Here is a 22,946-nt window from a genome sequence, read left to right as displayed (position 1 = left end):
TTTCACATTTTCATATCAAAGTTATTACAATCAGTAGATGTCTTCTCTTTACAATTGTTTACAGCATTAATGATATATTATTCTCCCACTGCCGTGAGGAACATTGAGCTCTGGTTTCTTTATATGAGCTTATTCCAGGCCTGAGATGGAGACGGATCAGAGATTTCTTCTGCCACATTTGGTTCAACACTGATGAAACATTTATTATAACAATGGCCTATAATACCAATTATATCCATAATGTCGCTTTTAAAGTTTTGATTGAAGACATACTGTGGATAATGATGTCAAGAGCCCGTTAAAATCATGTTATTTAATAGATCCAATATTTCTTTCATATAACTTTTGCTATTATTTATCATTTCACCAATAGTATTCATTCCTGTTAACCCTTATAATCTTTGTTTATTGGTTAATTATCTTTTTGTATTTAATTTGTACATCTTTTCTTTTTCCAATAAATTCCTTGTGTAATTTACTTTTTCAAGTGTATTTTTGTCCATAGGTCATTGTTTCCACTCTGTCATAACACACATTAACAGCTGTCACCAGACATAAATGGGAAAAGCAGACTTTAAAAAAAATAGGGAAACAATGTGATTTAAATCTTAATGTCATATCTGCTCAATCATTGCATCTCAAAATCAGCAGGAGTTTAACACTCTCACAGGACCAGGCCCACTGCTACAGAATAAATCGCATCCTGATATCTTTAGATAATATTGAAGTTGAAGTTACAGTTTTGTACAGCTTCTTCACCGGACAAGACGAATAAAAACAGTATTTCAAGATCCAAGTAAATGAAGACTGTCATTCTCTTCCATCAACAGAAACACTCTCACTTTCAGCTCAACTATCACACACATTGAGTTCTTTCTCTCAAGCTAAGTAGCACATTTTAGTTGATGTTGGACGTCCTCTGTAAATTTACAACAAATAAAGTTGCTCTGTTGGATCAAATAAAAAAGATGTTTTAACACTAATACGCGTGGCACAGTTGGTTCAAATTTTAAAGCAGAAGTTGATTGCTCCATTTACGTATGCTTGCAATTGTCTTCTATCATGGTCTCATATTGTCTTTATTATTATCATTATGAGCTCACTGGCCCCTGGAAATGTAGAGAATCCCTCTGTTTTCTGTGCTTTTCTGTGACGTTGTTGCTGGCTCAGGAGGTTTGCAACAAAGAGACAATCTGTGGGTCTGGTATAAAAGGAAAGGGTTAAACCAGGTAGAGGTACAGTTCAGTGCAAGAGCAAGAGCAGCAGCAGCAGCAGCAGCAACCAACTGACCAGCAAAATGACTTCCAGTGGAATGAACATGATGAGCAAGGTAATAGTCCATTTTTTTTTATATCTCTGGACTTATTGGTACGATCCAGTGTCAGATTTATACATGTGAAAGAATTATATTTGAAATTGTTGGTTTTAGTAGGACTACTTCAGAACTTATAAGGACAACAAGTGATCCCATTTTAGGTCAAACAAATCCATTTAAAAAATAGTGATTGAGCTGTAATCCTAAGAATTTGAGGGTTTTTCAGCTTGTACTTTAGTTTGTGGTTCACTGTTAAAGTTTTGAACTAACAGTGACTTCAACAGCATATTAACATGTCATTTGTTACACAATATCGCAGCTGCTAGATGGACATTAAATACACATGGGTGAAATATGAGAAGAGAAAGATGAAAAACAAAGTTTTGAGAGTATCTGTTGAAAGAAATAAGTGATCATATAGGTGAACATGTAGGCCAACCAGTGTTTCCGTGTCTCTCCCCCTCAGATCATCTTCTACGAGGAGAGGAACTTCCAGGGTCGGTCCTATGAGTGCATGAGCGACTGCTCCGACATGTCCTCCTACCTGAACAGGTGCCACTCCTGCAGGGTGGAGAGGGGCTGCTTCATGGTGTACGACCGCACCAACTACCAGGGCAACCAGTACTTCATGAGGAGGGGCGAGTACTCCGACTACATGAGCATGATGGGCATGAGCGACTGCATCAAGTCCTGCCGCATGATCCCCATGGTGAGACCTCAGGCCTGGAGAGATTTGCTTTGAGTGATGTCTGTGAATTGCTGTGACATAAAACTTCCTTGTGTTTGGCACCACAGCACAGGGGATCCTACAGGATGAAGATCTACGAGAGGGAGAACTTCGGAGGTCAGATGCACGAGCTGATGGACGACTGCGACAACGTCATGGACCGTTTCCGCATGTCCAACTGCATGTCCTGCAACGTGATGGAGGGCCACTGGCTGATGTACGAGCAGCCCCAGTACAGAGGCAGGATGATGTACATGAGGCCCGGCGAGTACAGGAACTTCATGACCATGGGCATGAGCAGCATGAGCGGCATGAGGTTCATGAGCATGAGGCGCATCACCGACTCCTGCTATTAGACCTGAGCAGACTTTGCACTAAATAAAGCTGTCACAAACTGAACTACTGGTGTGTTTGACTCACTGCCTCCTCTCTCTCACCACATATTAACTGCTTATACCAAGAAAAGATGGGGAAAGGTAGACTTCTCACCAGGGAAACACTACAATTGAAGGTTTTGATGCTGTATTTACTCAAGCACTGCATCTCAAAATTCATTAACACTCTAAAACTGCTCAGTTTCACAGAAATTCATTGCAGGCCTTATTGGACCCCGATATGTAACAACGACCCAAACTTTTAATATGTAATATAATAAAACCCAAAAAGTAACAATAGGGTCTTGGCCTTTTGGACTTGGTCCCTAATGTGCTGAGTTCAAATTGTAATTTAAAAAATTTAACAAACCCCAATAATGTAAAAAATGTTTTACAAGAATTTAAATGATTTTATTATGCTTAATTCTTATACATCATGTTGTACTGATGATTGGAGAAATAAATTACAGATTACAGAGAGCAGAAGAGTTACTTGGGCAACAGCAATCATGCATAAATACCATAAACTGTGTCCAGATAGACGTACAAACAAATAGTCCAAACTTCAGGTCAGTTCAGTCATTCTTTCAGTGTTATTCAAATTGAAGCAGTTCAAGTTCAAGTCCAAACCAAAAATAATGAACTCACCTTGCAATGTCATAAAATTATTACACTATTAGAGGGGAAATATTTGACCTGCTCCATAAAATAATATGAAAAGTTTGTAGGTTTTGGGCTCAGGGTCTTGTTATCCAGTTATTACATTTTGGGTCTATTTACTTTTTTTTTTTTTTAATGATTTATCAGGCTGAGCACTTTTGTTACACAATCAACCAGTTATTACATTTTGGGTTTTATTACATTATATTTCAGAACAATTTGGGTCATTGTTACATATCAGGCTCTAACAGGCCTGACTCATTGATGGATCCCTAATTTGACTGATTTTTGTGCGACTCAAACATGGCTCTAATGTATCAGAAGCCTAACTGGTCTATGCTATGCTATGCTATGCTATGCTATGCTATGCTATGCTATGCTAATACTGAATATGAAGTTTGTGTTTTTTTTCAGTATATGCTGGGTCCTTCTCTAAAATGTTAGGAATCTTATGAATTGTAATGAAATATAAAATACAAACAGTAACAAATTTCATATTATTGGAAATAATATGGTAAAATTGACACCAGGAGCAGGACAAGAGGACCTTGGATACAAGACGGACACGGTACCTAACAACCTAAGATCACACGAGGCTAAGATAAAGGCAGCACGAACAGAATTGTGCCAGCTGGCAGGGATCATTAAGAGAACTTGGTGAATAAAGTACTTAAAACATACAACCAGCTCTTCATCCCAGAGGCACTTGTAGCTGCTAAACGGGTTAACGGCTCTAGCCACCTGGCGAAGGAGATACACCAAAGAGGTTGAAGCCGTGACAATAAACATGATGTTCTCCATTGACCCAAGGCAAATCCTCAATCACAGGGAAATAATAACAGCTGCAGGTCAGACTCACCAAGCAATGGGATGGAAACACTTTGGGAAAGCATCTGGGAAAATGAAGCATCACACAACACTGATGCCCACTGGCTCGAGGATATGAGAACTGACCGCAATAACCTCCCAGAGCAAGAACCAGTTAACATCTGTGGCAGAGATCCAAGTAAGAGTATCTGAGATGAAGAGTTGGACTTCACTTGGCCCCAATATGATCCACACATCCTGGCTGAAGAAGCTGATTTCGCTCCCAGAGAGACTGGCAGCAGAAATGAACCAGCTGGTAATGAATACCAGAGGAGCCAAACACCAACTTGTTGACAGAGCAGTTTTCATAGACTGCAAGTACAGACAGTCTAACCTGCGTACCACCTGGGTTGATTACAAGAAGGCTTATGACTCAATCAGTGGCATTCATTTGATCGGTAGCGTTTAACCGTTTAAATTTATAGTTTAAACCATTGCATAAATATAACTATTTAATTTATTTGTTGATTGTATACTTTTTTTTTCTTTCCATGATAACGGGTGAGGCGCCACCTCTCCTGTGTGCACATCTCTCTAAAAGCAGTTAATATGTGGTGAGAGAGAGGAGACAGTGAGTCAAACACAGCAGTAGCTCAGTTTGTGACAGCTTTATTTAGTGCAAAGTCTGCTCAGGTCTAATAGCAGGAGTCGGTGATGCGCTTCATGCTCATGAACCTCATGCCGCTCATGCCCATGTTCATGAAGTTCCTGTACTCGCCGGGCCTCATGTACATCATCCTGCCTCTGTACTGGGGCTGCTCGTACATCAGCCAGTGGCCCTCCATCACGTTGCAGGACATGCAGTTGGACATGCGGAAACGCTCCATGATGTTGTCGCAGTCATCCATCAGCTCGTGCATCTGACCTCCGAAGTTCTCCCTCTCGTAGATCCTCATCCTGAAGGATCCCCTGTGCTGTGGTGCCAAACACAAGGAGGTTTTATGTCACAGCAATTCACAGACATCACTCAAAGCAAATCTCTCCAGGCCTGAGGTCTCACCATGGGGATCATGCGGCAGGACTTGATGCAGTCGCTCATGCCCATCATGCTCATGTAGTCGGAGTACTCGCCCCTCCTCATGAAGTACTGGTTGCCCTGGAAGTTGGTGCGGTCGTACACCATGAAGCAGCCCCTCTCCACCCTGCAGGAGTGGCACCTGTTCAGGTAGGAGGACATGTCGGGGCAGTCGCTCATGCACTCATAGGAGCGACCCTGGAAGTTCCTCTCCTCGTAGAAGATGATCTGAGGGGGAGAGACACGAAACACTGGTTGGCCTACATGTTCACTTTTGGGTTTTTTTTTTCAACTGAAACGTTCAGTCTTTTTTTTTTATTTCAAGATTTGAGCAAAACCAAGCTCCAAACCTGCCCTCAGTACAGATTATTGTGTTATATTTACCATCAATCAGAATCTGTATCTATTCTTCTTCTTGAATTGAAAAATACTCATCAACTTATCTTGAACAAATTAAACAGTTTATGGAAGGTAAAATTTTGAAAGGTTTGAAAAAAAAAAAAATGTATTTGGTTGTTTTTGTTTTTGTTGGGTATTGCAAGTACCTGAAACTAAAACAGTGAAACAACACATAAGGAACATGCTGTCAGACCCTACAAAGCTGAGAGGTACAACTGAACTACATGTGTTTTTAACAGAGTTCTGTTTCACTCCAAATATGTTGGTTTGTTCTTCTTTGAAGTTCCTAATTATTCCCAAGTAAAGTAACACATTTAAATATCACTTTTTCACATGTATAATTCTAGCACTGAATTGGACTAGAAAACCCAGCAATAGTCTGGATTAAAGAAATGGACTCCTACCTTGCTCATCATGTTCATTCCACTGGAAGTCATGTTGCTGGTCAGTTGGTTGCTGCTGCTGCTGCTGCTGCTGTTCTTGCTCTTGCACTGAACTGTACCTCTACCTGGTTTAACCCTTTCCTTTTATACCAGACCCACAGATTGTCTCTTTGTTCCAAACCCTCTGACTCAGCAACAACGTCACAGAAATGCACCGAAAACAGAGGGATTGTCTACATTTCCAGGGGCCAGTGAGCTCTGAAGTCCTTTTCAGTGGCTGTTTCTCGCACAACGCAGTGGTCACAGCCTGGTGAAAAGAGGTAACAATCAGAGGTCACAACTTGACACTGTTGATTCAGTGGGGCATACATTTTTTGTGTGTGTTTGCAGCAACAATTTTGTGTCATTTGTAAAACCACTGACCCGAGCATGTTAGAGAACAAATCCTTTGTCGTTTTTCTGAGACTCGGCAAAATAGAGCATTAAAACACACTTGCAACACAAACAAGATTTATTAGAAAGTTGATTTTATTGAAAACCGAAGCACAAAAACAATTAACAAATGATTAACATCTTCAAATAAAATAGTAAAGAATGAATAGGGAATTTGGGAAGTGAATTATAGTCGATGAGATTCATCCGGCTTACATCTGTTTAGAAAGCACATACTTTAACTTTTTCTGGTAGTTCACAGTATTTAATGTCGGTTTTTAATCAATCAATCAATCAATCAATCAACTTTATTTATAAAGCGCTTTTAAGCAGCCGCAGCTGAAACAAAGTGCTGTACATTGTAAATAAAAATATAAGTCGCAAAATAAAAACATTAAAACAATAAAAACAATAAGATGTTAAAACAATAAACAAAACATAAAAAGTTAAAATAACAACAACAACAACAACAACAACAAATGGATATGAGGATAACTGCCTTGGTTATAAAGTTATTATTAAAGAAATCTCAAGCTAGAAACATTAATGTCCATCATTAAATCGACTATAATATTAATAATCTTTTGAAGAAGTAATGTTACTACATTTCTGAGACGTTTCATGTGTTTATCTGTACTCTCGATTGTAATCCATTCACACGTGTCTTGTAGGCTACTGATTTCTTTGTGAAACTGATTTTGAAAAAGTGACTCATTCTAGGCAGGGACTGTAGATGAGATACTGCCACTTAGACCGACTGGTTCTCCAACAGATTCGCATCAGTCTATGTTCTTGGATGTTGGCATGAATAACATTGTGTCGGCAACGCTTGAAAAATTCAGTGAGTCATTTAGTCATATCTGCCAAGATAAATTTCCCCTGCGTCCCCCTGAATGGATGATTCCCAACTAATAATTAGCACATGAAAGTACTGAGCCCAAAGCATTTGGTGAAGAACATTGTTGGTTGAACGTGGTTTTGGCCTCGAGCACAATGTTGAGGGTATCGGTTGAAGTGTAGGTGTAATACCACCCTCAGACCACAGAGCGGAGCTGTGACACGCGCTCCAATCACAGTTTGACTCTCTTGGCAACAGAATCAGTGTTGTCAAACGTTGCTAAGGAAGTAACAGAGCTACAGTCAGATTATACACTCCATCGTACTCCAAACAGCAAATTTCCCCACAGGTAACGGTGTTTCAGCGTGATAAGGGTGGAAAATGTCCACCGCCTGTGGACAGAAACTAACAACAGTGTGCGCGCGCGAGTCATTAAAAATGCTGGCGTCCGTTAGCTCGGCTAGCTTTGATAAAGCTACTCTGTTGTTGTTTTTGTTGTTGCTGTTTTTAAACTTCGCTATTTGCAAATTAAGTCATTTAAACGTAATTTGCTGCCAGGAGGTTTCTTTGTGTATTATAACGTTTAGAGCTAAATTGATTTTGATTAGCTGGAGCCACGTTGAACTGAGTTAGCTTTGTTATCTGCGGTGTTTTTGAGGTCAAAGTGCCATCAACTGTGCGTCATGCTTCACTGAAAAGCTCCAGATTGAAACTGAGTGAAACACACTGTTGTATGTCTGCAGGTTGCCCTTAGCTGCTCTCAGACATGAGGAGAGGATGACTGAGAATGACCAGGACTGCCTCCTCCATCACGCCGGTGATGTTCCTGTTAAACAAGGCTCAGTTGTTCCTGACAGCAAGCCACTCAAGACCTCCTTCACAGGTATCAAATCCAGCAACGAACGTGAAGATGGGCTCAAACCTGCTCCCAGACACGTGCGGGGGGAGATCAGTCCGTACCAGCCTCGTCCTCCCCTGATCCCCAGACTGTCAAGTAAAAGTGGCTCAGTGGAGGAGACCGCCAGGAGCAGGAGACTGAGGAACAGCCAGGAGAGCCTGAGCGACCCGGCTGAGACCGGCTCCTCCACAGACTCGCTGAGAGAGGACCAGCCTATTACAGCTCCCAGTGGCTGTGTTCTTGACACTGCTGCCTCCACCGTCAGGTGCAACCAGAGCTCCATCGTGAGGCCCACCTCTGCTGCTGCTTCTACAGGATCCCCAGTCTTCCGTGACAGAGGGAGCAGTCTCTCCGATTATGAGAGGAGGCCCCACAGCCAGCATAGTGACCCCACGGATCACTGGGAGAGATCCTCCAAGGTGCGCCTGTCCCCGGTGCAGCCCACGGGGCCACTGCCTGCACTGGAGAAGAGCTTTGTGTCAGCCACTTTGAGGCCAGCTAATAGGATTGACAGAGATTGCTTGGATTATGCCGTGCTGACCAGAGCAAAGCTCGGGGAGAGGCTGCACAGGAACCTGAGCGACAGCCGGCTTCTGGACAACATGGGGTCTGATAACACCTCTGTCAACTCCATGAGATCCACCTACAGCGTGCTGAGCCCCATACGACCTCAGGATGTACGGAACAGGTACAGTATGACTCGTACAGCAGAGATGATACACATGGAGTCCTTTTCAGAAGCTTTCATGGGCTTGTGGCTGCTGGTCTCTTAGAAATGGATACAATCAAGACAGCAAGCACAAACTTTGAAATTTCTGAGATGAATTTATTCATTTCAGGTTTTCTGAACTGTGTTCAAGTCAGGAAAAGTGTGGCTGATTTGATCAGAATCACAGCTGCTCCACTGCTTGTAACTTTGGTGACCTGTAAGCATTGGAATTAGTTGAACTCTACAGTCTCTGCTCTGCCCGCTTGGTTGTGCTGATGACTTTGCACATCTGGAGTGTTGTTCACACGCAAGAGGGACTGTTCATCTATGTAAGACTTTGACTCACTCTGCATGTAGAAAGATGCCAAAGATGAGCACCACAATGTGAAGGATCATTAACCAAGGATAATAAGACATTGTTTTGATTGTTCTGCAATATGACAGGAGGAGGGGGGACAAACGTAGATCTCTGTCAGTCGTTTTGATGCACAGTGCTTCGGGAAAAATCTGAATCGTCATGTTTCTTTCTGTTTGGGCTCTTACAGGAGCTTTCTGGAGGGCAGCGTGATGGGAAGCGGCGCTCTGCTCGGAGCTGAGGAGCTGGACCGTTACTTCCCCGACCGGAGAGTGGGAATCTACATCACCACGTGGAACATGCAGGGAGAAAAGGTGGGAGGGAGTTAAGACTGCTGCCATTTTTGACATACCAGTCTCAGGCTGTTCACTGTGTACTTGTGTATTTTTAGGGCCTTCCAACCAATTTGGATGATCTCCTCCTTCCAACAGACTCTGAATTTGCACAGGATTTTTATATAATTGGAGTCCAGGAAGGCTGTCCTGACAGGTAGGTTAAAGTTTGAAGTGAAATGAACGCTATTACTGCTTTAAGCTCAGTTTGACTTTTTTGTGGGCAGGAGGGAGTGGGAGGTCCGTCTTCAGGAGACTCTGGGACCTTACTTCGTCATGCTATATGCAGCTTCGCACGGTGTCTTATATCTCACCATGTTTGTCAGAAGAGACCTGATCTGGTTCTGCTCAGGTGAGTTGAGAAGTTTTTTTAAAGGTCTGGGACACAACCTTCAATAAAGTGTCATTATTATTTGTGAAAACAAGAACTTCACTGGATCCAGAACATTTATCTGCCTCGTCCAACTAAAGATAATTAGTTAAACCTCCAAAATAAAACTAACATAGCTAACAAACTTTAATGCCTTTTATTGTTATTTTCAGCGGTTAAAGCCAATGAGAAAAACACAACTCTCATGAAGGCCTAATATTAATTCATTTTCTGCTTTACACATTAACACCTTGAGCGGAGATGTAAAAATATACTTCACAATAACTCATCTTTTTCATTGGATCGACTTTATTCTGCACTTTTCCGATATTTATATTTGAAAAATCTGATCCCTGAGTTTCACATGCCTGGTGCATTTCACCATACTTTGTTTTGGTTTTTTTTTGTCCGCCTCTCACAGAGGTGGAGCACGCCACAGTCACGACCAGGATCATCTCTCAGATCAAGACCAAAGGAGCTGTGGGCGTCGCCTTCACTTTTTTTGGCACTTCCTTTCTCTTCATCACTTCCCATTTTACCTGTGAGTCACTTTGTGTTTTTAATCCCCCGTCTCATCGTGTCTTATGTGTCAGAATGTATTTTAACAAGACAGTGAACCCAGTGAAAAGAAAACACTGTTAAATACACAAACCCTGTTTGATCCTGATGTGTCACTGTGTTCGTCTTCTAGCTGGAGATGCCAAAGTTTATGAGAGAATCCTGGATTACAACAAGATCGTGGAGGCGCTGGCTCTTCCGAAAGGCCTTCCAGACACCAACCCATACCGCTCCACGCCATGTGAGATCTTTTCAATCAACTTTCTATTAAATCTGTGGAAATCAGTTTGACCATGCAAAGACCTATTTTTACACTTTAGTGGAAATGTTACCTGTATTTGCAGATGTTTTTTTGTTCCCTTGAATTTTTTTTCTATTTTTCTGCTTCGCCAGCTTTAAATTAAAAAAAAAAAAGTTTTTAATGAAGTCAGGCCTGCACCCTGTAGCATGTGAGCAGTTTGACATTGGCTTCATTGTACTGCTTGCTGCTTACGTCATTACATTCACTAAAAGCTGCTTTGGCCAGAAAACAGTCTGAGACACTAAAACAGGCAGTTATAGTCACTATCTGATACTTTTAGTTCACAATCTGCCGCACCATGACTATTATATGTGCAACATTCAAAACAGAAAAGTATAATAGATCCTCTTTAATATAGATCAATGCTTATGCGATTTTTTTTTGTAACTCAATTGTCATTAAAGTCTCCTCACCGCCTCAATTTGTTCTTCATCTGTAGCTGACGTCACCACGAGATTTGATCAGGTCTTCTGGTTTGGAGATTTTAATTTCCGGCTGAGTAAAGACCGGGCCGACGTCGAAACCTTGCTGAATCGCACAGTGGGAGGAAACATGGGTCCTCTGTTGGAGCACGACCAGCTCTCCAGGGAAATGAAGGATGGTATGACTGCAACCTGAAAAGCGAGCAGAGGTCTTCCAGAAGCCATCGATCCTCACGCTGTGGATCTTTTCCCCTCAGGTTCCATCTTCAGGGGCTTCCAAGAGGCTCAGATCCATTTTTTCCCCACGTACAAGTTTGATATTGGCTGCGATATCTACGACACCACGTCCAAACAGAGAACTCCTTCATACACAGTGAGAACATGCATAGTTGTTGTTTTTTTTTAACAAATTACTTAAAAGTAGTGAACACGAAACCAGCATTGGCATCAAAGTTAGTGTGAGTTTGTGAAAACTTGCAGAATGCAACCGTTTTTTTTTTACGTTTTACTTCATGGCCTCATGTGTTCAAAGGACAGGATCCTGTTCAGGAACCGACAGGCCGACGACATCAAAGTGGTGAAGTACACCAGCTGCTCCAACATCAAGACCTCGGACCACCGGCCCGTCGTCGGAGTCTTCCAGGTCAAACTCAGGCCGGGAAGAGACAAGTAAGTCTCCTCACGCACGATGATATCGAATGAACTCGATGAGAAAAGCAAAAAATATATATATAACCATAACATTATGACTCATACCATGTGGCCTCTTCTATTGCTCGGTGCACAGCGGCGCAATGCAGTGTTTTCCAGCATCATCAGAACCAGAATTAACGTTCACATTAGTGAGCCTTGCCTATCAGTGACGTCATTGCTGGTTCATCGTTTTCCTTCCTCAGACCGCCTCTGACGGAATCTGGCTGAAAAAAACAAACCCTCATAAAACCTGCAGTACTAGAGATGCTTCACTCGTTGTCAATCATCATCCATCATCCATCATCCATCATAGAGCAGGAGCGGGCAATTTTATTTTACATGGGGCCAAACAATAACTTTGATTTCATTCTGCTCAATATTTACGTTTCCTGCTTTGCATCAGGCCAATTTTTGTTTTATCTATAATTGGAAATTCAAGTTGTATACATTGATCTGCTGTCTGCAATATAATCCTTTCACTTCACTAAATAAGCACTTAATTATCTCATTGTAAAAAAAAATCACTATTAGGCTTTCTTTAGCCAGATAGTGAATGTTAGCGATACAATGAAGGCCAGTGAGGCTCAACTTTACATGCATGGTGTATACAATGAAAAAAAAAGAAGAAAAAAAAGGCTGGAAGTATATTTATGCAGTATTGTTTTTTTCCCCCCGGTGTGTTGGTCAGCATTCCTCTCGGTGCGGGGCAGTTTGACCGAGGCTTGTACCTGGAGGGCATCAGGAGGAGGATCACCAGGGAGCTGAAGAGGAGGGAGGCCATGAAGAACCAAAGCAGCAGCACCATCTGCTCCGTCTCCTGAGGAGGAAGTCCGACTTGTGCCACAAGCAGCCGGGCCGAGGACCAAACAGAGGAAACCCGAGGTGTCTTAACTCTTAACCACGTGGAGGGCGGAGGCCGAGTCCCAGTGAAGCTGGCCGGACCTGAGGGCGGGGACCTTGAGGTCAGACGGGCCGATTCTCCAGTGTGGACCCACGTAACCTTAAAGACTCCTAACAGCGCGCTTCTGTTTATTTTTTATAGGCATTTTATGAAGCTTCCTGAACTTTTAATGTTGTCTGAATGCTACATCAGTGTTGACATGCCTTGTGGATTTTTTTTAAATCATGAGAACATTTAGACGTCTGCGACTGACTTGAATCGGCTCTCGGCCGAGTGTTTGAGGGACGAGGTGCTTTCATCATGTTTGTTTTCTGCCACAAGACCAAAAGCAGCACAAAGGAAATGAGGTTACAACTTGACTTCAGGGAGATCAAATGCATTTTCACTAAACTAATCCTAAAAGGAACGTTTTTTTTTTGTTTTTTTTATCTTCCTCTTGCGGGAAATTTTTATTTATACTATAAAATGAATTATGTCTGCTCTTATTAGGCCAAGTGATCCTTTGCAACAGAATCTTAATGCCTTACCTCTCATGACTGCTGAGTGAACCCATAGAAACCGTCCATGTACTGTATGCGTGTAGCACATTAATGAATGAACTCACATTCCCAGCATGAGGCGCGGTCGTCTCCTAAAGAAGTGCCTGTAGGTCTTGTCTCCATGTCACCAGGACCTCTCGTTGTTATCTGCAACTTTCTATGTGACCAAAGGCGTAACATCCCATAATCATAATAATAATAATAATTAAAAAAAAACTGAAACTTGCTGTCAAACTTTTTGTCCATCAAAACAAAAAAAAAAGCATTTCTTTTTAAAATATAGATTTTTATTCTCACGTATTCACCGGTTGATACAAGGATGTTAACACACAGAATATAAGTCAGGACCACAGGTTTTCAGAGTGTGTTGCCAGATTTTGTGATGTTTTTGAACATATACATCGTCTAGTATAGTCTGCACACATGCAACGCATGATTTTTGCACTACAGCCTGTTTTACATTTATAACGTGTCTCAAATGTGTTTTACTGAAACTATCTGTAGTTTACAGCAGAATTTCTTCTCAGTAATTTAAAGGATTGAGTCATTCATCCCCCCCACGAAGCTCTCCAAAGTGGCCCACCACTCTGAACGGTCTTAGGCAGAATTACACGCTTCGTTTTGGAAAATAAAAGCTGCTAAAAACATGTGAATACTTAATCAGACAAAGAAATACTTTTCTTAGGAAGAAAAGAAAAAAAAAACATTTTTGTGGTTTTTATTCAGGCAGAAAGTGAGATGAGAAGATGCTTGTGTAGTGGACAAGTAGTTGTCACTGAAAGTTCTGATTCTCAGTAAAAACAAACAAAAAAACCCTCCGCAGCTTCTTAGTAATGTGTTCATAATATTCTGTTCGCTCAACAAGCTGTTGGTGCAACGCGGAAACTCAAATCACCCTCTAGTGGCAGGTCACAGAACAGGATGTGAATCGTTCCTGAATAGAAGTGAGACACAAAGAAAAGTGCATCTGATAAAACAATCTAGTGAATTCGTCTCTTCTTACTGCGACATTCACAAACGTGTAGCTTTTAACATGGCAGTGCTCGCTTTCATTCATTCAGGGAGAAAAAAGCTTAACAGGATACGGACTGAAACTAATCGTGAAGAACTTAATCGATCTTCTCATCTCGCTGCCTGTCGGAACGTGACTTCAATTGACCTCCGACTCTCCTTGTCGCCAGTCTGAGGCTTTCACATTATAGAAATCAGAATTTGAGTCAAACTAAACCAGGAAGTTGGGTCACAGATCATGATCACAAGTTTTTTATTTTAATTTTAATTATTATTCTGTGAAGTGTGGGTTCTTCTCCTGCGGCATGATGCGCTACCGTATCAATGTTCAGATATTTTAGCAGGAAAGTAAAGGGAGGGGAGTAACGTTGTTGGGATCTTATGTAACATGAAAACAAGCTGTTATTTGAAGGGGACAGTAACTTCTATTCTGAGGCGAACCGTCACGTCAAATCCACACTCCATCCTGGCTTCTGCTCATTAACAATAAATACCGAGTGTCCAGGTGTTCTGCAGACTATGATGTGGTTATGTGTGTGAGACTTCCCCTCTTTCAGGAGGATCTGGGTCAGAGCCTGGGTTGCTGGTTCCCTTCCCACAGAGGGCCTCTTCTGTTTCAGGAGGGAACACTGGTGTAAAAGAGTCCAGTTTGTTGGGGTTTTTTTGGTGGGTGGGGTGTGAGCTTATCGGAAGAGGCGGTACATGCGGGGCAGACGTCCGTCCTTACTGGACAGGGCGGCCTGGATGTGTTCGTAGGACGGCAGCTCTGTCAGGTCGCCGAGGGCCGCCACGGCGGGCTTGCTGCGCAGCATCTTGGTGCTCACTCTCTTGATGTCGCCGGCCGTCACGTTGCCTGGAAACGAGTCAAAGCGGTCGATATAATTCCACGCATCAGTGTGAAACAACACCAGCTTTTCCTCCAGGACTCACTTATAAGTTCACACAGCTCATGTGGCAGCTTCCTCTTTCCCGTGGAGAGAACCTGGCGGCCGACGTCTTCGAAAATAACCGGCCGGGCCTCCAGGTTCATCATCAGCATGGACTTCAGCTGAGTCTTGGCTCGTTCCAGCTCCATCTGGAAATGCAGGGCGGCAAAGATTGTGACCAAATAGGAAAACTCCACAAACACAAGGACGACATTTAAAATCAAAGCATCAAAGAGAAATAAGAGTTATTGCTCTTCTAAAATGAGGAAGCACTAGAGCCAGAATGAGCCACTCGATAAAGAAAACATTTCAAACGAATATAAGACATCTAAACATCAATTAAAGATAAAGATTTCACAGTTATTTAAAAAGGAAAAATGATTTAGAATTTTAAAATACTCAAACGAGGAATTAAAACAAAAACTTTTTAAATATTGAACAAAGTGATTACTGAACAACACAAAAGTACAAAAAATAAATACAATTTTAAAAAAAATCACTTAAAAGCCTGGTTTAAAAGGAGGCTCTTATATTAGATTTAAACACAAGCTACATAACATTATCCTTAATTCACTTTCTAATGCGTGACCATATTTTACCTCTCCTGCATTTCCAGCCATCTGAATAAACTCTCTGGTGATTATTTCCACCATTTCCCGCACCTGAGGAGGAACAGCGAGAGCAGGGAGCACGTGAGCCACATCACTATTTTACCGGAGGAGGAATTCTTTTTAAAAACACTCTACAAACCAAAGCAATAAAAACAAAACGAGTCAATAACAGTATCATTTAAATTCAAAGCTTTTTAGGCAATGAATCTAGAAAAACGAAGAAATATGTGTTTGATAGATTATTTCTTTCTTGCGTCAATGTCTTTTGGAAAAGCATTTCATGCCACTGGAAATCCGTGTTTTCTCACTTTTAAGTGACCCCAAGTATCAATGAAGCATGCATTATGTGAGATGAGCAGCACAGCTGAGTATCTGGGTGACACCAGTGATCGGTCTGCCAGTGGTAAATTCCACAAACACACATCAAGAGAATCCCATAAATACGGCGCAATCTATCAAATGTGGCGGCTTTGAAGGGACTGAGCTAACAGAACCCTCTCTGATGGCGATGATGTGAACGACGGTGCCGACCTGCCGGGGGTCTGCGCTGGCGTGGATGCACAGCAGCCCGCTGTCCTCGTAGCTGTGATGGTACGCGGTGGCGTTGTACATCCAGTGATGCCTGAAACCACAAACAGTACAACAATTGCTGATTTTTAAGACCGATTGTCCAAAAACTAAACTTTTGATCTTTTCCTGACCGCAAAATACAATTCAGAGGTAACTTGACTTCAACACATTACTTCTCAAAGGATTTGTTACTTTACTTTGGACTCAAACAGACAAGAAAGAACTCCTTTAGATTGATAAAAGTCGACTTAAAAATAAATATGAATGTAAAGTCACAGATTCCATGATCATGAAAGTGTGATTGAGATAACAGAAAAAAATATCCACACAAACGTTTGCATCAATAGTAACAAATAAATGTCAAAGTTCAAAAATGTGTCCACATTTGACCCGAAGTAGTTAAAAGCATCTTTTAACTCGAGAGGTTTTCACCTGTTGAGCACGTTCAGGTACAGGCGGGTGAACATGCCTTTCCCCGGCCCCCCTGCAGAGAACGAGCCGCCTCCACCCATCATCATGTTGAGGACTGCGAACGGGATGAAGTCTTCTTCCTGGAGAGGGAATGTTTTGTTTATAAATCGGACATTTCAGCGTCGTGTCGCTCGTCCAGACGGTGCGTGGACCCACCAGGTAGGAGCAGCTCTCCAGGCCGATCATGATGTGGGTGAGCTCGGGGATCGGGGTGGGGCCGAGGCTCACGTCAGACATATCCTTCTCCATCTAGCAACATAAAAGGTCTCACCTTTCAAACAAGCTGTGAAGTGCTTAAATACTTTAGTTCTTAATTTGAGATAAACATGGAGTAAACGTTTTCCTTTCTCATATAAAAAAAAAAAAAAGCCTTCAAGACCTTGATGATGCCGCCGGTGTACTGCGCCACCGAGAGGTCCACGTCGGTCGCTGTGCTCGCCCCCCACACCGGCTTCACGTCCAGCAGGTACTTCCTGGCACAGTCCACCAGCTGCTCGTGCTCGATGCCCACCCCGGCCAGCACCATGCGCTGTGGGGTGTAGTAGTTACGCAGGTAGCTGTGAAGCACCGCCTTGTCGATCTTGTCCACGTTGTCTGCGGGACAGAAGCGCGGCAGCCCCACCGTGTTTCCTCGATACGCAGCCTGGAGGCAGAGCGTGCAAGGTCAACAGGACTGGACCTGGACTGAGCCTCAAAAGCCTAAATCTATCCAGATTTGATAGAGACATTAAAATCGTTAAAAAAAAAAAAGCTTCATGTTCAAACAGACTGATAAAGAGGCATAAACGTCGACTCACAGCGTGGATCATCTCGGTCAGTAACGGTTCAGGATCCGGCCTCATGTTTAGATCTTCTAGCTCAAAGCGCACGGTCATTCTGGTCATCTCGATCTCATCATCTGCGTGTGAACAAACACGGGACAGGTCACTTGATGGAGACGCCTCCGGGAGATCCTGATGGTTTCACCTGTGAGGTGGGACCAACTTACCCAGCAGGCGCGGCTGCAATACAGCATCCGAGAGAAGGCTGACCACGGTGTCCAGGCCTTTCACTTCAGCGGACACTGCATACATGGTGGTGTCTCTGCATGGCGGGACAGTAACCACACACACAGACAACCAGCTGAGTTCACGTCACACAGGTTTTAGTAAACAATCATTACATGAGACGGGAGCTGTGCAAATACCTTGAAGTCTGGGAGTCACAGATGCCCCCATGTTTTTCCAACGTGAGCAGAATTTCGTCTTTACTCCCGTACTGTGCTGTGGACTGATAAGGAACATATTGTCAGTGTTGCTTCAAACGTCTCCACCTCCTGAGACTTGAACCTGTTGCGATTCAAGTGGTTCGACTTACAGAAAATGAGAGTTTCTCTAAAAAATGTGTTATTCCACTTGGGTACTTTGTTTCATGCCTGGATCCTGAATTCACTAAAACTGAAAGAAACAAAGAAAGAAGACACTCACGTTTCATTCACTCAAAAGATGACAATGATACAATCATCGTGATTCGCATATTAAAAGCTGTAACTCACTTCCAACTGTGCAGAATTGACCAAACTTGTTTTGAGAGGCAACTTTGAGGCCGTTCTCTAGTGTTGTTATCTTGGTCTCATATTTTACTTGGCCATCCACGGAGGCAAACACTGGTTTAGGGATCCCAGGCAGAGGTGTAGAGAGGGAGATGTTTGGGTATCCGCTGCCACTGCTGTACTTCCTGTACGCTGCGATCCCAAACCTTGGACAACAGGAATGTGATAATAATAATAGATTTTATTCATCAGCGCCTTTCAGGACACGGACGTTACAAAATGAGCATGCTAAGATAGAATTGAAGAACAAGTAAACATATTAACAACATAAAAAACAACAACACTTGTTTAACACGAATATGTTTGTTAAAAAAGCTATGTTTTAAGTTGAGATTTTCTGGAGGAGTCTAGATATTGAACATTTTGAATATTGGGTGGCAGTCATTTCCAGATTTTGGGAGGGGCAAACAGCTTAAGGTGCCGGATGATGGTGAGGGTCAAAGAGGGATGATGTAGGTTTCACCGAAAATTATGAGCAGCAAAACATAGAATATAAAACCTGCTGCATCATTTCACATTGAGTAGTGTACCAGCAAGAAATTCAAATAAGACAAACACTGCTAACAGTCCCTTGCAAATAAAGTTTACAATATATCAGATACTGCTCAGGAATATAATGAATAACATAGCAATAACAACTAAAAAATAAGATTGTTCTGATGTCTTTTTAAATAGCATATATAACATCTAAGGGATCGATGGCAGGATGAAAGCGTTTTTGACGTCCAACTTGGCTTCATGCGTTTTGCTTACAATAAAATATATCAAATGTGCTTCCAACTGTGAATATACAAGTGATAACGACTTAATTGCCCTGAGCTGGGAAACCACTTACACTTGAAAACAGCTTAATTTCTGTCTTGGAACTGCTAGGATTTGTATGCCTACATCAATTTAACCAAGGCGGCTGTCCTGTTAAGTCTGATGCCCGAGTCATGATGTAACATTAACCCAACACTTAGCAGCATGCTAACTGAAGAAGCTAATCTCTGCTAATGGAGTCGCACTAAGGTCGCACGAGCAAGTGAGACGCTTGACATGGACGGCGCTGGGTGTACTAAGTGTGGAGTATCTCTGTGCGGTGCCCAGGTTGGATGTCCATGAAGAAAATTTCATAGTAAACGTGTTACCTTTGAGCCCGACTCAGGCTTCTGCACTTCGACATGTGAGTCGCCATCTTGGAAAGTCTGTGAGCGGAAGTGAACCCGGAAGAAGAAGACTGTCCCATTGAGTGGTTCCGCAATAGACAGGTCCCCATACGAGCTCGCCTCCGCCATATTGGACCGGGCAACAATGAGCAGGGGATCATGGAAAATTGTTTGGGAATTTTTTTTTCTAGATAGAAACTATTTTATCTGGTATATTGTACGCAATATAAAAAAAAAACAACCCAAAAATATTTTATATATATATACACACACACACAGACATGTATATACTGAAGTCGCATACTATGAGCTCATTGGTTATATTTAAAGTACCTCAAATAGCTTTAATCTCCAATAAAGTTGTGTTCCAATTGAATCTGACTAATATTTCATATGTCCTTGACCTCTTATCAGTATTACATTTTGTATTCTCCAGTAAAGATTTAGTACTTCCAAAACAACTTTGTGTTTCTCTGAGATCTCAAACAGAACAATCGATCCATTAGTTTGGGGTCATAGGGCGAAAAGCACTTAGTCACCCATCAGTGGATCAATTCTGACACAGAAACAGGGCAGTGTGTGCATCACAGAGACACGTCCACCTGACAGTGAAACACAGTGAAGCTACATGTAGAAGAGTTTACCCAGGCACCGACCATCAGTGTGACGGATGGACCCTCAGCTGTTGCCACAATGTTCCCCGATATACATTTCACTCTGCTGCTTTGGCTGATTCCTCAGCTTTCGCCCAGCGGCTCAGCTTATGAGCTCCAGGACACCATCCACACTTTGAAGGAAGAGAACCTCCACCTGCAGCAGCGCCTGGAGAACCTGACCCGAGCCATCAGGGACCTGAAGCATCTTCTGATGGGGTACTCCAGAGGTAGGAAAGAGCTTATTTTCCCTGAAAGAAATTGTAGAAATATTCATAATAAGTGATTTTTTTTTTCCCTCCAGCTTCTGGGCGGGAATATGATCCTGACTATCGACATGCCTGGAGGGAATGGTCCCAACACGGTGAGATCTCAACTTTAAACAGAAGCAGCCCGGATGTGTTCGTCTCTACAGCGATCACTCTTGTATCTTCCAGGTATCAGTGCTGAGACTCATCAAATGCTGGAACAAGCCCTCTGTTTTACTGAGCTCCACAATGCAGCACAGTCCAGCTTCATCACCCCAGGCATCATCATCCTCTCACTTCTTGTTCCTCCCATTCTTGCTACAGCCATGACTTTTTGATTGGAGCTTGTAATTCTTCAATCTTTAAGGGAGAAAGTGTTCAATAAACACTTCTTCCCTTACAGCTTCCAGTATATGAACTCAGTATGAATATTAATCCCAAAACACACCATTTATCTGTTGAGTATTGGCTGGTAGCATCCACTGCATAACATGCGATCTACTTGATTTGACGATTAATTTGATTAAAGGTGCAAATGGCCAATGTTATGAAGCATTTTCAGCATTTGTACTGAAAGAAAGGAACTCTTACTGTAAATCTTCACAATGTTGTGAAGTAATTCATGTATGTGGTTCAAAATATACAACTTTAGTATTTTAACAGCCTTTCTTGTGATCAAAATGGATGAAAAGAGACTGTGACCCTTTGAACTCTTTCCAAAGACAAAGATGGATTAAAAACAAGTGAATAACCTCCACCGGTTAATCCACATGATGAATTTGATTACGCATTGCTCCATTTCTTAGCACAAACACAGAAGTCATTGGGTCTTCCAGTATTTACGTTAAACTGCGCTCACATACAGATTTTTTTTTCCGGGTGTATGTGTGTGTGGGGTGGGGGGGGGGGGGGGGACCTGCACTCTGCACAGCCTTTGGTGGATTCTGTGTTTGATGTTGTTCTGAATCCAACAATGTTACATTTCGCCTGCTTTGTCTGCTTAATTAAAATGACCCCTCCTGCATAGATTATAAATCGGTGCATTTGTACTTTAATTTCCATTTGATTATGCTGAACGGACTGTCAATTTACATTTGTAAGGACTTTGTCTGGCCCCTGTAGTATGCTGGCTGTGTGTGTGTGTGTGTGTGTGTGTGTGTGTGTGTGTGTGTGTGTGTGTGTGTGTGTGTGTGTGTGTGTGTGTGTGTGTGTGTGTGTGTGTGTGTGTGTGTGTGTGTGTGTGTGTGTGTGTGTGTGCAGGGGGGGTTATGTTCTCTTTAGGAAAGCATCAAGATTAAGCAAAACCTCACTTATATGGGTATGAAACGTTTTAAGGGTTGCAGTGTTTGAACTCTGATCTTTTTAGTCAATAACTCACCTTCAGGCCTCCACTATCCAGTGACGTAACTTCATCACTCAAATCTTTCATTTGGATGGTCCATAGCACCCAGCGATCAATCACTTTTATTAAAAAAATCCATCATTTAGTCAAAACAAAATCATTATCTGCTATTACGCTTTTTACACTATTTACACTCTAGGCATATTTTATAATTTGCTCATGTGGTGGATTTAATTTCTTCATGACTTGTTGTCTTACAAGAACAATAAAGTAGGTCTTATATGCATCAGCCAGCACATCACCACTTCTTTTCTAATCTGGGTATAGATAATTTCTTAGTTGATGGTGATGATACTATCACATCTACATCCAAACCTGATTCTCTTCATAGTTAATCTAATTGCATATTTAGCAGCAGAGGATTACACATAACAGATGATTGCACAATAGACCAAAATCAACATATAATAATAATTTTGAGAATTGGAATGAATTCTCAAATGAAATTTGAATCTCAGAACTAGAGCTGATAGTATTCATACTCATTTACAGAAACATGATGATGAAAAATCTTGATGTCTGGCTCACTTGTGTTGTACATCTGCTGCTCACAAACAATAGAATTGAATGTGTCATAGCCAGAGTGGACCTATTGAGCTCTTGTTCTTTATTTGCCTTAGTATAGCGAATGCATTTAAAAGGAGTATTAACTCACAAAAACATGATTCATAATATATTCAAAATAACTTTTGAATGTTGGACAAAATATCACCAAAGTCTCAAATAGTGACTCTATCTGTCTGACGAATGAGCTTCTTTGTGAGTTTAGCTCATTCCAGGCTTATAAAGAGGTTGAATGTTGAGGCTGGTGTCAAATTACAGTTATTTGGTGCCATATGTTGACTGGACCAGTGGTGTTGGTATACAGGTGGACACATCCAGTCCCAATGATGTACCAAAGGTGTTTCAGTGGTTTTATTGACATGTACAACTCATTTCTACCAACCTCAGAGCAGGCAAAGTCTAAGATCCCCTAAGACTCAAGCTTCTAAAAATATCAACTCGTACCCAGTTCAAATTCATCAAACAGACACATGCAATTTTAAACACTTGTTTCCTTACTGTAATGGACAAAGTATAGTTATGCATTCAGTCTGTCTGAGGCTATCATCTGTGAACATTTGGGTTTATTATGTAATTTAATGTTTCGCTAAAAAGAGCATGGATCAGTTAGTTTTCTGTTTACATAAAGGACATGAAGGGGTTTTGTGCTTCATTACAGCTGCT

At 41.9% G+C, this 22,946-nt stretch overlaps 4 protein-coding genes across 5 annotated transcripts; 2 read left to right on the top strand and 2 right to left on the bottom strand.

Moving 5' to 3' along the window:
• Positions 1-1,297: 1,297 nt before the first annotated feature.
• LOC308132134 (gamma-crystallin M2-like) lies at positions 1,298-2,398 on the top strand (the record flags this gene model as incomplete). The annotated part of the gene is made up of 3 exons (XM_080499107.1): positions 1,298-1,330; positions 1,782-2,024; positions 2,111-2,398. 3 exons carry the CDS (start codon positions 1,298-1,300, stop codon positions 2,396-2,398), a joined length of 564 nt encoding a protein of 187 aa, XP_080355233.1.
• Positions 2,399-4,578: 2,180 nt separating this feature from the next.
• On the bottom strand, positions 4,579-5,794 carry LOC308131953 (gamma-crystallin M2-like; the record flags this gene model as incomplete). Its single annotated transcript, XM_080498862.1, has 3 exons — positions 4,579-4,857; positions 4,944-5,186; positions 5,762-5,794. 3 exons carry the CDS (start codon positions 5,792-5,794, stop codon positions 4,579-4,581), a joined length of 555 nt encoding a protein of 184 aa, XP_080354988.1.
• Positions 5,795-7,787: 1,993 nt separating this feature from the next.
• inpp5e (inositol polyphosphate-5-phosphatase E) lies at positions 7,788-13,030 on the top strand (the record flags this gene model as incomplete). Its single annotated transcript, XM_080499951.1, has 10 exons — positions 7,788-8,596; positions 9,163-9,286; positions 9,364-9,461; positions 9,532-9,656; positions 10,096-10,215; positions 10,366-10,473; positions 10,973-11,134; positions 11,213-11,328; positions 11,488-11,624; positions 12,337-13,030. 10 exons carry the CDS (start codon positions 7,788-7,790, stop codon positions 12,467-12,469), a joined length of 1,932 nt encoding a protein of 643 aa, XP_080356077.1. The 3' UTR covers positions 12,470-13,030.
• Positions 13,031-13,388: 358 nt separating this feature from the next.
• On the bottom strand, positions 13,389-19,481 carry pmpca (peptidase, mitochondrial processing subunit alpha). 2 transcript variants are annotated; one of them, XM_080500074.1, is made up of 14 exons: positions 19,399-19,462; positions 18,212-18,414; positions 18,034-18,113; positions 17,864-17,946; positions 17,666-17,760; positions 17,475-17,575; positions 17,057-17,320; positions 16,834-16,926; positions 16,639-16,757; positions 16,168-16,258; positions 15,625-15,687; positions 15,030-15,174; positions 14,827-14,952; positions 13,389-14,022 (listed from the first exon to the last, which is right to left on the bottom strand). In XM_080500074.1, the coding sequence occupies exons 1-14, from the start codon at positions 19,443-19,445 to the stop codon at positions 13,946-13,948; spliced, it is 1,587 nt and encodes a 528-aa protein (XP_080356200.1). In that variant the 5' UTR covers positions 19,446-19,462; the 3' UTR covers positions 13,389-13,945. The 2 variants fall into 2 exon arrangements, with proteins under 2 accessions (XP_080356200.1, XP_080356201.1); XM_080500075.1 differs by having other exon boundaries at positions 13,389-14,952; positions 19,399-19,481.
• Between the last annotated feature and the right edge of the window lie 3,465 nt (positions 19,482-22,946).

Source organism: Blennius ocellaris, assembly GCF_963422515.1.
Source record: "Blennius ocellaris genome assembly, chromosome: 7".
Taxonomy (NCBI): Eukaryota; Metazoa; Chordata; class Actinopteri; order Blenniiformes; family Blenniidae; genus Blennius; species Blennius ocellaris.
Note: the sequence above shows the minus strand (reverse complement) of the source record. Positions and strands in the feature narration are given on the sequence as shown.

Bases quoted from the DNA above. Each gene is read 5' to 3' on its own strand.
- pmpca (XM_080500074.1), bottom strand. From the start codon at position 19,445: ATGGCGACTCACATGTCGAAGTGCAGAAGCCTGAGTCGGGCTCAAAG. The intron at 18,415-19,398 runs GTAACACGTTTA...CTGTTGTCCAAG, and splicing joins AGCCTGAGTCGGGCTCAAAG to GTTTGGGATCGCAGCGTACA. The intron at 16,758-16,833 runs GTGGGTCCACGC...TTCCCTCTCCAG, and splicing joins TGGAGAGCTGCTCCTACCTG to GAAGAAGACTTCATCCCGTT.